General features: G+C 33.5%; 1 protein-coding gene across 5 annotated transcripts in view; it reads left to right on the forward strand.

Moving 5' to 3' along the window:
* The window catches only part of LOC117175852 (transcriptional activator Myb), a 95521-nt gene that overhangs the window by 48981 nt on the left and 30119 nt on the right, over positions 1-16421 (forward strand). For 2 of the 5 annotated variants that reach the window (XM_033365640.1, XM_033365645.1), the window contains exons 1-2: positions 3152-3162; positions 6158-7102. The exons of 1 other annotated variant lie outside the window; for it this stretch is intronic. In XM_033365640.1, the coding sequence (XP_033221531.1) occupies positions 7008-7102 (95 nt within the window). In that variant the 5' untranslated portion in view covers positions 3152-3162; positions 6158-7007. Of the gene's footprint in view, positions 1-3151; positions 3163-6157; positions 7103-16421 lie in introns of those variants that run through there. 2 more of the 5 variants (XM_033365639.1, XM_033365643.1) reach the window with 2 other exon arrangements.

Genomic DNA, 16421 nt, shown 5'->3' on the forward strand with positions numbered 1-16421 from the left:
CCCCCCCCCCCCACAAAAAAATCCTGACTACGCCGCTGGTCGTCATGACTGCTTAATTTTAGTCCTTTCATCCTGAATGAGACTGTACATATAGTCTTTAAGTAAGACTGTTGTAAACGGTGATAAGACTAATCTTAAAAGTTAAATCTAAATATGAAAATGGATACTAGTGTTTAGTATATATTTTCACATTAGCAGTAATAATATATCCTATAACTAAAATTAGGAAAAGGAAAGCTAAAAAAAACTATATAATAGGATGGACTTTTCCTCATTGAAATCCCTTGCGTTTCGAATTTTTAAAATTGTCGACCTTCTCTGAGCAGCTGCGGTAAAATCATCATGACTATGACTATGACGTGTATAGTCATGATCGGTTCCGCGTTGTTAGGATCATCATCATGATGAGGGATGAGAGTCTGTGGGAAAGAATGTTGTTTTAGCCCTCCAGGTTCCGTGTAATTAATAAGCAGAAGGCGTCCAAATTTCGTTTTCAAAATTTACTCTCCCATATATCTTGTCATTCATGCTTATGCTAAAAACTTATTTTAATTATTTTTGGTTTCGCTCATTTTTAAACAGCATATCTTTAACTTTAAAAGAATGAATGCGCTATGAATAATACATTTTATTTCATTTTTACTACAGGGATTAAAAGGGTTTGATAAAATTAATTTGTATTGCCCTTTGTGTAGATGATTGATTAAATTGATATCCCTTGAAAAATCGATTGTCCCAATAAAATTTCATCGTGCAACTATTTCCAACTGTCATTGTCTGAAGATAATCCAGCAGATCGGACCTCGCAACGCAATATAATTTTTGTTTCTTTTGAATTTCGGAGGTTAAATTCGAATGGGTGGCATCAGTTTGTCATTAAGTATTCCCCTTCCCACACCGTATGCCGCTGCAAGTTGAAACTTGCACGTTTCAGTCGTTACAGTCGTTACACCATAAGGTACTTATGACTAAATCTCTCGACGTGGGGTTTGAGCGCGCGTAGTGCGCGCGAGTGTCCGTTCTCGCGCTCCGCGCTCGATAATATATTTATCTCACGCTACCCACTCGATAGTTTACTTACATTGAGCTACGCTTTCGGTCTTTGTATTTCTCCCACATGTGTGCACTGACTTTTTTGAAATTAAAGTTTAAATCATTGACAATCTGTAATTTGGTGATTGTGAATTCTCTTTTGTAAAACCTATTTCAGCTTTAATAAACACATTCTCATCACGTGTATTGTGCTTAGCACTCGATTTTGTCCAAAATGTTTACTTTTCTACATTATGTTCAACACTATTATATCAAACGTATATTAGATTTATTTATGTACCTCAGCCTGGGAATGGTCATTAAGATTTTGCAAAATAAAGTACAAATTACATTGTATTGCGACATTGAAACACCTGTATTTTCATTGCCGTGTTTTTATGATTTAAAAAAGTGTGCACCCTATGCGAAAAAAATTTTATTAACAAGCATTTTATTAAGAAGCATTTTATTACAACGTGAAGTGGTGCTAAGAAAATTTGTAGAAATAATTTAGGCGAAAAAATTTATTAGTTAAAATGTTATTGTAACTTCTGTCGTTTTTCCAAGACCTAAGTGCGATTTGCCGGAGCTGAATACACGGCCCAGCGTTGGTCCAATTTTGGCAGCCAAAGGTCGGCTAAAGATATTGGGCCAATATCGGCATTTTAATCGGCCCAGTGTTGAGCCAGTGTTGGCAGCCCATATTGTCTATTTATATTTGCCGATCCTCCACGAATGCTTGGCCCAGTATCGGCACTTTATTGCGCCAAGTCTCACTTTTATTACGGGGAACTATGTTTCACGAGGATCCGCTAAAGTCTGGCCCAGTGACGACACATTACTGGGCCAAGTGCCACTTTTACCACAGCAAACCATGTTTTATTTGAATTGGTTCAATGTTGAGCCAGTGCAGACAGTCTATTTTGTTTATTTGTATTTGCCGATCCTCCAACGATGCTTGGCCCAGTATCAGCGATTTTGTTGAGTCAACTCTGACTTTTAGAACCTAAAACACAACCCAAGTGCGAATTCCCGGAGCTCAATACATGGCCTAGTGTTGGTTTAATTTTTGCAGCCAAAATTCGGCTAACAATATTAGTTCAATATCGGCATTTTAATCGGCCCAATGTTGCGCCAGTTCTGGAAGCCTATATTAGCTATTTATGTTTTCCGATCCTCCACCGATGCTTGGTCCAGCATCAGCACTTTATTGCGCCAAGTCTCACTTTTAGCACCTAAAAAACAAATCTTACCCGAAAGATAAAAATGATGTTGTTGAAAAATCGTCAAAGTTCCTGATGAAATTTCTAAGTTCTGTCATTAAAAATTTTGAATGTTTATAAAAAATTACATTTCCTGTCATTGCAAAAACTTGTAAAGTAGCCTACAGCGGATAAAACGAAATATTACGGGAAGAAAAATTGTAATCGACTGAAAGTATTGATTTAAAAATTATTGTATTGATATTCCTGTTCACAGTTCGTGTATTTTACATTTACATTAACTTTTTTTAACTTTAGCTTATGAGGATGACTTTTTCACAGTGTTTCAACTTGTCGGTTTAGCGAAATGGTTAGCACTCCCGACTTCTAGGCGATAGATTTAAGTATGTAGACATAGGTTCGATACCCCGTAGCGTTAGAAATTTTATTTGTAATATAATGTTCTAAATGTAATATATGTATTCAATCTAAACAGGACCATTAATATTCACATTCAAAGTACTCGCAATACATAAATATTTATTTTTTAAATATATTTTTGGCATATCCTTAGACTATAGCAGTAGTCGTTAAAATTAACCAAAATGTTTAAATGAAGTTTCAATTCTTGAAATTATAAATAATATTCGAACGATATGCAGTCGTATAATGATGAATGGATAAAGCAGATGCGTCCTAAGAAAAATTCAAGGATTTTTTTATCATTTTTTAAATTAATTTCGGTATCCAGGTTGGTTCGATATTGATACCCAGTGTTGGGCCGACAATGGCAGCCAAACCTTGGCTGCCAAGTGCAGGCCATAGTTATCATTCCGTCATTGGCGCGATGATGGCAGCCGAGCTTTGGCAATATTTTGGCCGACTATGGGCCAATGCTGGGCCGTATGTGACTTCGCACATGGGGAAGGTAATTTTTTCATTTTGAATGTGTTCTTATAACTAAATTTTAATACAAATTTGTAGATCTCTTGAATCCATTGTTTTTCAAAAAATTGGATTTTTTTATTGTCAATGTTATTTTTCACAACTGAAACAAAAACTACGCATCCTATTAAAAATGATTTTAACAAATGTGTAGCTTTTTTCGGATGAATAAATTTTGGTTCTTTATTTTTTTCGTAGCTTGTGTCGTTTGTCAAAAAAATTAATTTTTCCATTTTTAATGCTGTTTTTTACAAATAAAACAAAAACCACGCTTCCTTTTAGAAAGTGAACATAACAAATTTGCAGACCTTTTTGGATGTACAATTCATGCTGATTCATCTTTAGTCGTATCTTGCCTAGTCCGATTCAAAAATCTTTAATGATAATCTTGTACGGTTTTCAAAATTCAGCGTTTTTCTTCCTTTGAGTTTTTTTAATATCGTGCATTGTTTGGATTGAAATGTTCATTGTCGTTTGTTTTTTGGAATTTTATAAATGTTATAACTCCGGTAATTGGTTTTTATCAAAAAAAAAGTGATAAGGATATATTTTCACCTTTTCGAGTATTACTAATAACCGTACCTAGAATTTAGAAATATTGAAAAAAGCAAATAATTTAATTATTTAAAACTTTTTTATATAACCAATCATGATAATACACTGGTGTATTAATGTCAATTTGGAAAAACAATTGAAGAATATCTCAAATTTTTAACTGAAAATAAACCTAATCGATGTCCGAAGTCTCCGAACAATTCAGAAGTTATATAACAATTCTTTTCTATGGGAAAACAAAAGACCCCTTCACAAAACCTATATAAAAGGCCAAAGAAAAGGCATTTCATTTTTTTTCCTTAGATGTTTTTTTTAATCGGTCAATATTAAGGCTTTTAAAATTCAAATTGAATTTTAAATGGAAAAAGATTATTTTAATTCAATTAAAAAAACTAATTTCAGTTACTATCTTAGGAAATGTTCAAGGAATAATTTTCATCCCATAACTTTTTTATTTCACGCGCCAACCTCTTTGTCTTGTGCTCGGAAACGCCCCGAAAAGTGCAAGAGAGCAGTTTCATGTAAAATTTATGATAAAGACAGGATTTTGAAATAATTTTCTCAAGATGAATAGTTTTTATTCTAAAAGTGTCAAGTCTGAAAGTATTTTTCAACTAATGTTAAATTGCTTAAACAATTATTATTATTCTTCAATATTTATTTGCCCTGTAGATCATGATAAATTATTATTTTATGGGATTAATGATAATGACACAGTAAGTTAATATTTAGAATAATATTTTTCGTTTAATACATTTAAAAACTGTTGGAACACATGTATATGTTTCAGTTTTTGTTTAAATTATAAATCATAAAAATTTATATTTTCTGGACTTATTAATGATATGCTTAATGCATATTTGGACTAATCTTTTCTTAAGGCGTTATGTAATTGTTTAAAAACAATTTCAATTTGTTAACATTTTTTTCCAAACAAAATCGTGAAAATGATAGGATTTCTGTTTGTTGTTAAAAACATCATCAAATGTTTAAACAATTAATAATCATTCTTTCTTGACTTTATTGGAAGGGTGGTGAAAAATTTATGTTTTTTAATCTCTTTACAGTTTACACCATGTTACTTATTACATATTTAGAAGTTATATTGAACAAAAAATATTATTCTCAACATCATGAAATTTGTTCATGATTTGACGTGAAAAACATTTTAAGAAGTAGAAATTGTTTGAACAGTTAAAAAATTTTTCAACTAAAAATATTCTTCCTAAAATTCATTAATTCTGTTCTTACTTCCAGAAAACACGAACTCTTCATGATTTTGTAGTAAAAAAAAATTAAGGCAAATGTTTATCTTTTAAACAGTTCATAAATAAATTAATGAAAGAATATTATTCTTAACATTAATTTGCAGTGTAATTGACTCCAAAAAATGTTGTCTTTAGCATGCCTTTTAAATAAAACAGCTATTTTGCATTTTCGGCGACTCGATTTCTTGCATGTTTCTCAGGGAGTGGCTTAAATTCAATTTACAAAATTGTCATAAAAAGTAGTTTTTTTATTCCTATTTTTATGAAAACTGAGGTTTTCGCATTTCAAATCCAGTGTTAATTTCAAAGGCCTAGGAAACGTCTTAATATTGACGAATTTGAAGAAAAAAATAACACAATTTCTTTTTCAGGAACCTGAAAACAAAGGAGGAAGCATTTTTCTGTAGCAAAACAAAAGTTTTTTTATCACCATATTTTTACCTAAATAAATCGTAATTAAATTACCTTGAGCCACGCGTTCGGTCTTTGCATTTCCTCCACTTTTTTGCACTCACGTTTTAAAATTAAAGTTCAAAATATTGACAATCTGTAATTTGGTGACAATTCAAATTCGGAACCTAATTAAATTACACTTGTTTAATACAAATTTTCAGGGTTTAATGCAGCACGGATTCATCTCTCCTTTAAAATCGTGAAAATGTGGGTTAGGCCACAGTAAAATTTATATTTTACCGGGCGACTTACAGAAGTTAATTTTCTTTATTATTCAAAACAAAGTTTGATATCCTTATAATATATTATATAAAAAATTGACGCTGACTAGCCTGTGGGCGAACTCAGTACCTCTCGATTGCCGGTTGATCGAATAACGTTCCATGACTTATTTGACGCTTTTCCTTAATTAAGTTTATGTAACGTTAGTTTCACAAATCCACATTAATTTTTCGAATAAATTCAGAATTGCATAATTTTTTGAGACAGTCGTAAAATCGAGATTCTAACATCCCTAAGTCTCTTCGGTAATTTTCGGCTGTTTTCGTATATCAAGAGTTTTTTTCACACACGGCCATTTTCTCTCTGCTGCTCTCCTGAGTGGTTCCCCAGTTCTTTCTCTCTCTGCCTCTCAACCCCCAGAGAGCGCTCAGAAACCGTGATCGGACCCTCTCTCGCGCTGGGTGCCCTTACTTCACTCAGTTCGAACCAAACCATCGGCAAGGCTAGACTGCGTATTTATCGTTCAACATCCATACGTTTTTTTTTTCTAATTTTACGCGGTCAGAAACCTTCTAAAACCAAAGTATAAAACTCTTTCGGAATTTTTCCCCCAAACTATTCAAAAAATCATGACAAAATTATCAACCCCATCAGTTTTAAAGACGAGAGAGAGTTCCAAGGGCTTGCTCTCTCTCGCTGCTCGTGTTTTGCTAGCCCTCTAGTGGGGGAAAAAGGGGAAATCACGCGCATGCTCCACGCCTATGTCGAGAATCAATAGCTCCAAACAAACAGCAGCAAAAGAGTGTGTTGGTGAACGTCATGGACATAGTTTTGTGTTCGGAATGTGCTTGTTTTTAAATATCATCTCCTTGTGCATTTTTAGTTAGTAAAAATAGTAAAGGAAAATTAACTAGAGCAATTAAATAGTGAAGCAAAAATTAATAGAGAAAATAAAGAGATAGAATATAAAGAAGAGGGATATAGAGGGCAATATACAAAAGGAAGAGAAAGATAAAAGACATCGTTAAAAGAAGAATAATGATCGTGAGATGAGGGAGGCGAAATTGGAGTAGTAGGAGAAACGGAGTGGTCCAGAAAATGTTCTCTGAAGTCCCTGCGTTCCGAGGTTCGTTTGTTGTGTGCAGTGTTATCGTGTAGAGCCATGGATATAGTGTAGAACCTTTTTCGTTGCTCTTAGAAGATCAGGATTGAAGATCTCGTTTTTGGCCTCCAGCTATCTTCTTCCTGGACCTTTTCGTCCCTGACGAAAGCGGGGACCCAACTTAGGATAGAAAACGCGGGAGAGAAAAAAGGAGACCGTCCTTTGAGAATGGATTTAATACCGGGCGGTCTGCTCGTACCTGCCAAAAATGCGGATATCAATACCTACCACTCTTCGTTTTACTCACCGCCACCCACTGAAGCGTAAGTCTCTTTTCTGTTTTTCCTGGAAAATTTGGGACGGTAGGGTCACAAGGGACCAAGCTCGTGACTGTTTTCTCTTCTTTCAGGTTCCTCAGCAAAAAAAAATAGTAAAAAAACAAGCCCTTTCATTGGTCGGAAGGGTCTTTGATATATTGTTATTGTCGAATGTGGTCTTTGGGTAAGCGTGAAGTCTGGGGGGGGGGGGGGGGGGGGGGGGGGGGGGGGGGGGGGGGTCGCCTCCCTTTCTTCCTCCTTAAATTAAAAAAATCCCTAAAATCGAGAATTTTTACCCAATTTCCCTCTTCTTTTTTTTACAAGTTTTCAAAGTTTTTTTTACTCATGAACCAAATTAAAGACATTTGAAAACAAGAAGCTTTGAAAGAGTTTCTTTATGATGATACCACTTTCAAAACATTTACTGAACGATTTATTTGATAATTTTGTAGATTTAAAGGACGTCGGCGACAGCAAAGAAGTGGAACAATTCAATCGAGAAAATAAACACTAACGATGAATCGATTCTGTAGTTCAAATAAAAAAATTCTTTCTAAAGCCCAAAATGCTTTAAGAACAGGAGATATACTGTGATAAGAATAAGGAATCAAAGTCTATTGAATGATAATAATACATATAAAAAATTTAAAACATGAGAATTCTGGAAGTTATTGCGTATCTACTTTTCAATCTTTGATCTTGCATTTGTGTGCTGTATTTTTATCACTAGAAAGTGCTGGAAGTGTTCAAACACATTCTTTAAAGCTAGCTAAAAAAAATTTTTAAACAGAAAAATTACTAGAAACTTCCTCAACTTCTCCCTCATCATTGAAAAATTGTTATTGTTATAGATGTTTACATTATATTTTTGAAAAGATTCGATAAACGAATTATTATAGAAAACACGAGTAACGTTATTTTGACAAATTAAAAAAATATTGGCGTATTATCGGATTTTATTTTTCAGCATTAAAAAAAATTTCAAACCTTTTCAAGTAGTTTTAAAAAAATTCGATTATAAATACAACATTTTTAGCATTGTATATTCGTGAAATTGGCACTATGTCCCCCCCCCCCCACTTCCTTTCAATCTCACCAATGGTTCACAAATCCGACAAAATCAGCCGGTGCGATATTATTAATGCTTATGATCATTTTCTTTCATGAATTTAATTGTAATTACTTCCTAATTTCTATCTGGAAACCAAAAAGGGCAGAAGTCAGCTGTCAGAAGCAACGTGCTTCCAATTAATTGCAAGAAGTTCCGAAAATATGACTCCATTATTCAAAATTAAAGTTTGGAAAATCCGAAATATCATTATTCAAAATTTGAAAAGAAAGTCGAAATCCAATTTTATGGATTTCACCGACAAGAATGATAGAATTTAAGAATTACATTTTTTAAATAATGTGTGTATTTTATCTGAGTTACCTCGAGGCCGGAAGTTTCTGTGTCGACATCGATATCAAATGATATGGCCTTATCTTTACTCAAATTGCTTCTAAATGTAGATTTGTGTAATTTAAACGACCTTTTCATTATTGATGCCATCTCATGACAGGTATGTTTCATTTCCTGTTAACAACAAAATTTGGATTTCAAATGACATTCGAACGTAAATATTAGATGATGTTTCAATGAACAAGTTGCAAAGTAATAAATTAGTATAAATACAGGCACAATAATGTAATATAGATCGAATCAGCAAAAAAGCATTTCATCAGCAAGTTTAAACATTTAACCATTTTGATTTAATATTACAAAAATGGATATAAACAGAATTTTGGTTATTCAGTCAATTTCAAACTTTGCATCCCATTACAAAAATGATATTTCTTTATTGGTACAATATTTTTTGTATACTTTTTTCACCCAGTATATAAGTAATTCGTAAAAAGAACTTAACATACACTGGAACAGAGAAAAAAAGACATGTTAAACTTCTGAGAAAATCGCAGAAATGATTGTGTACATTCCAATACAAAATACCTACAGTCAATACCTACACGTAGCATTTGTATCCTCTGCTAACCTGTAGCCGTCTTTAGAATTAGTATTAAACCTAGGTCTGAAGACTCAAGACGCTTTTTGTTGGTTTCCTTTATCCCGAGTCAGTGACATAATTGAGCCACTTCGGCAGGTACCTGGACTCTCGAAATCTAAAATCTAGAAACTCAAACTATCACTGAGAATATTCGCCACAAAGAAATAATTATTAGTAATTTACTGTTATTTCATATCTCAAACCTACATTACATTCTGAATTTTTAATTTTTTTCAATACAAAATATCATATACATATGTATACACCGTATATCTGAATATTAAGGGAAAGTCAGGACATTTTAGAGGTCAGGGAAAGTCTGTCAAGGATAATAAAATTGAAACCTTTAAATTTTAACTTGAAACTGTTTTATTTCGTTTATAAAAAACGCTATGTTAAAGATTGAAATTCTGGTTTTCAATATCAACAGTCTGGGAAACTGAAAAATTGTTCAGGGAACAGATAGGGAACTTTGAAAATGAAGTTTGCGGCCACCCTGATAAAATGTTATTAGTAATTTATTGGCCTTGTTATTTCTATTTCTAGTTATTTATTTTGAGTTGCTTGCTCCTGGAGATTATATTTTTGGCTATGTCTAGTCGTTCTGAAAAATTGGGGGAGTTGGAAAAGATCATAGACATTAGTATTCAATTCGGGACGATGGGATAGTTCGTATATTTTCACTTAAAAATTGCATTAATTGGTTAAAAGTTCAAGAATTTTGTTCAAAAGTCAAATGTTTTTATTGAAAATTTCTCTGTTTGAAACAACTATTCAACTATTTTGTGGAAAATTTATTTTTATTATGGTTGAAAATTAATTTTTAACTAATTTTAAAATTTCAATTTTTGTTTGAAATTTTTTTAAGTTGAAAATTCGTCTTCTCTGGTGTATAACTAATCTTCTTGGCTGACATTTACTCTTTTATGGTTAAAAATGCAACTTCGTGGTTGAAAATTAACTTTTTCCTGAAACTTCATTTTTTTTTAGTAGAATAATATTATTTACGGATTGAAAATTTATCCTTTGTTTGGAAATTTGTATTTTTTGCTTAAAATTTGAACTTCTATGTTAAGGATTAATTTTTTTCTTGAAAATTTATCATTTTTATTAAGAATTTAGCTCTGGTTTCAAATTTAATTATTTTCTAGAAAATTAATTCTCTCCACTGAAAATTTAACCTTTTCATTTTTGGTTGAAAATTCGTCTTTTTTGTTAAAGGTGCAACTTTTTTGCTGAAAATTCGTCTTTTTGAGAGAAAAATAATATTTGCGGGTAAAACATTCATTTTTTGGTTACAGATTTAACGTTTTAGTTAAAAATTCGACTATTTTGTGGAAGTTTCGTTTTTTGTTGTTTTTTCTATCGAAAATTTAACTTTTTCATTTTTTTAACGAAAATTTATGTTTTTGGTTGAAAATAAAACTATTTGTTTGAAATATTAGGTATTTTCTTAAAAAGTAATCTTCTTGGTCGAACATTCAACTGTTTTGTTGACATTCATCCACATTTGCACAGGAAAGTCGTCTTTTTGTATCTTCATCTTTTTTTGTTGTTCAAAATTCAACTTATCAGGTTGATCAAGCTGATTCAACAATAAAAAATTCATCTTTATAGGTAGAAATGTCCGGTATTTTGTTGAAAATGCAAGTATTTGGTTAAAGTTTCATCCTTTTTAAGAAAATTCAACTGTTTTGTGGAACATTCACATGGTTGGACAGAAAAATCGTCCTTTTAGATATTCATTTTGTTGTTGACAATTCAACTTTCCGGGTTGAGATTTCAACTGTTTCTGGTTGAAGTTTAATATTTTTTGTTTGAAATTTCGAATATTTTCTCGAAAATTCATCTTTGTTTAGAGAAAATCAGGGGTATGTCAGGTCATTTTGAAAATTAAGTTTTTTGCCTACCTTGTTCCAATAAAATAGTTTCCCGCCAAAAGCCCAAAGCATGGAGAGAAAAAAGTGAACAATATGTTTCCAAGAATTGTGTCACTGGGACGAAGTAAACTGAAGTGAAGAGATTGGAAAAGGTTTTTCAGGGGCGTTGCCTGAATGCAGATCGTCTCTATGGATTCTTGAGTGTCGAAACCAAGATCTGGTGTCGTGGGCTTTAAAACCCGAAACCGGGATTGATCCCGTTGTGATGTTTCGTAATCCATGGCCTCCCGCGTTTGCCGAAACTAAATACTGGACTCAAGTCTCCCGGTAAATTCTGGAAATGTAAAAGCGGGCCTGATTTAAGGTATCCTTCGAAACTTTAGCTTTTACAAGCTTTAGACGTTTAGAGTTTTAGACTTTAGATGCGATTCTATTGTTTGTGTCCTAAATCTTCTCGACGGATAATGATGATCCTTTGTGTAGGAATGTAAATAACACATCGGAAGTGAGTAACATAAACGAGGTACCTCTGCAAACAGGTTCACGAGTTACAGTTTAAAATTTAAATCCCTCTTTAAAATTTAGGCTTCCGAACTTGAGAATTTCATAGTAATGGAATTTCAGGTTTGATGCTTTTAAAGTTACTGATGAATTGATGAATTTTTGTTTATAATTAATTTATAATATATTTATTTGTTTATTTGCATTGCAAAAAGTATAGTAAATTTGGGGGTTGTAATCCTGAAGGGTTTTACTGCTTAACCATTTTTTCTACGTTCTTCATGCTTTTTTTTATTACATGATCAAATAGAAAAATATCTTACCTGTTTACCTTACCAGTAAATCAGTAGCTAGTCTTAATGACCTTTATTAGGGTGCGAGAATCTTTCAACTACCTGACAAGATACCAGCCAACCAGCTTTCACTAATTATTCATTACCAAGTCCAATAAGTACTTTGCAAATCCTAAAGTAATGTTGATTTTTGAAATAAAGCCAACACGAAGGTTGGCCGTCGGTCAGGGAAAGTTAGTGATGTTGAAACAAATCTTCCAAAATGTCAGGGAATTTCTATAAGACGCACTTATAACTGTCAAGGATATAATATTCTTGTCACTAAATTATTTATCTTTTATTTTTTCCTTTTTTCCTCCGAGTTTCTTTCTTCTGACGATTATAAAGATCTAATCTATCTTTCCGATACTGCTGCCACCCCCAACAAATTGCAGCGTGTGAGTCAAAAATAAGGTGAACAAAGCTCGAAATCCATTGGAAACAATGCAAATTAAAATTATAAATTTTGTCATAAGTCCTACGCATTTTGAAAATATTGTATGCGATTTAGAAAAAATTTGTATATGGTAAAAAATTGTTCAAAATGTGTACGTCTTATGGAAGCATTTTATCATTTTACTTTATTTTTTATTGTTTCCGTTGGATTTCGAGCTTTACTCACGTCACATTTGCCACGGTCGCCGCAATTTTTCGTTGAACCAGCCCCATCGAAAACTTGATCATGTCCCTACATTTTTAGTTCACTTTTATTATTTGGTTGAAAATTCAACTATTTCGGTTGAAAATGAACTTTTTGTTGAAAGTTTATATTTTTCAATTGAAAATTCAACTGTTTTTTTAAATTCTACTGTCTTCCAAAAAATTCAAATTTTGGTCTTATTGAAGATTTAGCTGTTTGATTGAAATCTCAACTATCTGGTTGAAAATTTGTGAATTTTGCCTTAAAAATGAATTTGTTGATGATTCAACTGTTTGGTTAAAAATTCAACTATTTGGTTGAACATGCAACTGTTTTTGGTTGAAGTTCACGTCCCTACTTCTAATACCATTTAAATATTAAAAATTTGCAACCACACATAAAACTTAAAAACCAAGCAAATGAATAATTCAACATCTTTCTCTCACCTCTCAAAGGAGACAATGCTTTAAAAGCTTTTAAAAGACCGACCTCCAGGCAAGTCGGAACTTAAAAAAGCTTGAGCATGTTGTCTCGTGAGTCTTCCCCTCACCTCCTCATCTTTTAAAAAACGCAAGGAAATGTAATGTCTGGAGGGGGCAACTGATAGCAGCTGCACCCCTATGGTAAACTACAATGAACGATCCAAATCGTGGGGAGAGTCGAATGCCGAATTGTAAATTTGCCAAGGGGTTGTTTCTTGGTTGAGCCTTACGTCTGGGTCCGAGGAAGAGAGAGAAGAGTGAGCAATAAAGGAGGATGGGAAGAAGGTAAAAACTTCGTGAAGGGAAGAAGGTGATGGTATTTCTCTGGCACCCTTGAAGTTCCTCCCGTGTATCGTCCTGTTTCCTTGCATTATTTTCGGCCTCGACGTGGCGCTAGAGAGATTTTACTTTCGAGGGGTTGCCGACCGACGAGACACAAGACCCTGATTGCACGCATCTGCTCTGTTCTTTTTTATTGTAAGGATTCGAGTTCGAACAAGTACGAGGTCAGTTAGGGTAATTTTTTAGCCCGCCAGTCCATTTCTTGAGAAATTTAGGCTTGATAGTTCGCAGGGGGAGTATTCAATTATAGGGGAGTTGAATATATTTAGGGCCTTTTTAAAATCTTTGAGGTCAGTGTGTATTGCAAAAAGGGGGGTCCAAATATTCGGTTAGATATTTTATTACTAAAAAGTAGGAATCGCAATGTTTAAAAGGGAGAAAAAATTAAAAATTCAAATTTCGCGCCAGAGTGATGTCAAAATCGGGTGCCTGTCACGTGGTAACGATTGTGAGGTCATTTTGACGCGGTTTTTAAATCGAAAGATTTATGTTTCTAAACTTACAGAGGTTATTTTTTAACAATAAATTAAACTGAGGTAATATTTGCATCCTCGACTTGAACAATTAGAATACAAAAGATGTAGAAAATTTGAGAGTTGATATTTTTAAAAAGAAAGTTCTTTTACAGAAAATAGTCTATATTTGAAGTATATGTAAATCCTTTTGAATATAAAAAGTCTCGATGATTTGAACATATAATCTCCCTTTTTTATTTTTGAATCATATTTAGGGTCCCTCTCCAATTATTGTGTCGAATTTCTTCCTAATGTGTGGTTCTCAATAGCCTTTGAGGAAATAAAGGGGCGATGGATTATCAAAGCCCCAATGATCAATATTAAAATCTGAAACCTTCTGTCGAACGGAAGACTTTATAATAAAATTGTGTCGATATTTTTTTATTCCCATTAAATAATTCTTCTAATAAAATAACAAATATAGTTCGCTTCTTTGGTAAATTTAAAAGTTCAATATTCGCGAAAATTTGTACCTCAATATTTGTCACAAATGAATTATACGATTAAATTTCAAGTACTTTCGTCAGCAGTAAAGTTAACTGGCTTGGTTGCTATAACAGAAGTGTGTTATCATAGGTCATTAAAGTCGCCCTGGTCTGTGACAATCTTGCAACGATAAACATCATTTAAATTAAAAATAGTATTTGAGTGATTCAAAAATCTCGGAATAAATATTAAAAAAGGAAATTCCTACGGGACACAAAAAAAACCCAATCATGCCACTTGAAAATGTCAAAAATCATTCAACCCACCCTCATTACCGGAACCATGCATCTTCCATCTGGCGCCGGAATAGAGGGAGTGTCGGCCCAGTTTCTAATGATGATTTTTTTTGCATTCCCTTATGGCTATTCCCACGGGGGAGTGAAAGATTCACACGAAAAATATCCATCGCACTTGTCATGGGAACGAGCACAGGGCCCCTTTCGTCTCCCTTTTTGGAGTATAAAGTCTATAAGGTATAAGGTGAGGTGCGCTATATACGTCGAGAGTCCAGGGGGATGAAATACAGTGTGAGGCTTCCCGCCCTTTTTTCTACGGGGATGTAAGGCTACACACCGTGGGTATTCTAACACCGGCATTATTATAATAAAGCTGTATGGGTGCACGTATACCTGTGTATTTTAAAGTGGTGTGAGTTCGCAAGTACTAGGTAACGCCGTCGCGGAGATATGGGAGCGGTCTGTACAGCGTATACTGTATAGGGGAAGTTGGCAGCACGAGTACAAGGGCACATTGAGGCAGGTGGTAACCAGATGTCCCGGCGGGACTTATTTTACCCTGGCTATCTGTATACGCGTATCCCCGTCGAGAGAGTAGTGATCGTAACACTTCTGACGTAATTCCGTGCCCGGATCATGATCTGAGCTGAAAATTATGAAAAGACAGAGTTTTTAGAATGGGATTGATAAAAAAAGTTTTTTTTTTCGGGATTGGAGAATATCTGTGTTTGGGAGAAAACTTTTTTTTAGATAAAAAAAAAAATTGGAAAAGATTTGCTTCCGCCGGGATTCGAACCCCAATGATAGTTGGCCCTAATGAACCCCAATCTAATCTTCATAGACTGTGTGTATTTGTGCCCATTGAGCCAGAATTAAAAAAAATTATATAAAAAAATCTATCTTTATACAATTGACTATATCAGCTTAAAATCTAACGATGAAAAAGATGTTTGTTTACAGGGTGACTGTTTTAATTGAGAAAAAAGTTCCTGTTATTAAACTGAAGATTTAAAAAAATTTTAGTTTAATTATTTTATGTTATTTCAAATTCATAATTGTCTAATTTTAATTGGTTTACATTTAACAAACTTAATTTAAATAAGAAATTTAGGGGAAAAAATCTTTCTATGGGATTCGAACCCCGAGACACCTATGAATCCACAGTACCATTACTCACATAGTTACGAATGATACATTATATTAAATATAAATTGACTAATTGTTAGTTCATTCTTGAATTAAGAATAAATAAGAAATATATGTGTAGAGGAAAACAATGTCTAAATTATCGATTTTAGAAAATGGCGGGAAAAAAGTTTACAATGCTTTTTCTTTTTACAAATATAGTTGCGTTCACACACTCGATTAACATTCTTACCCTTCCTGATCATCGCGTTTAAGACTGCACCTGCACACGGACTTATTATATTGTATCCGGGCAATTCTCCGCTTCCGTGTGTGACGAGTCACACGTAATTTTGCTGAAAATTGCTCGTAATAAAATTAAAACAAAGATCCTGAAAGATTAAGGATTGATGACTCAGTGGCTTATTCCTAATACAATAAAAAATGTTTATTATTATTCCAAATCCCTTTCAGGGTAAGCATGATTCACACGTTCCACAACACTGCTCCAGCCTAGGTCGCTGTTTAATCTCTCTAGCAATCACCCCAGATGAAGAGTTTCACAAAGTCACCATGTGAAGCTCTTCGCGCGGACCCATTAGTATTCAAGGTCTTTGGTTTCAGACGTCTCTCCATTGACACTCTTCATCATGCATTTCTTGTAAGCAATTAGTCGCGCCAGACTTGCCTGTCTATTTACGGCCATATATTTACTAAGAAAACCATTGAAGATAAATGAAA

The sequence above is a fragment of the Belonocnema kinseyi genome, chromosome 7 (assembly GCF_010883055.1).
Source record: "Belonocnema kinseyi isolate 2016_QV_RU_SX_M_011 chromosome 7, B_treatae_v1, whole genome shotgun sequence".
Lineage (NCBI taxonomy): Eukaryota > Metazoa > Arthropoda > Insecta > Hymenoptera > Cynipidae > Belonocnema > Belonocnema kinseyi.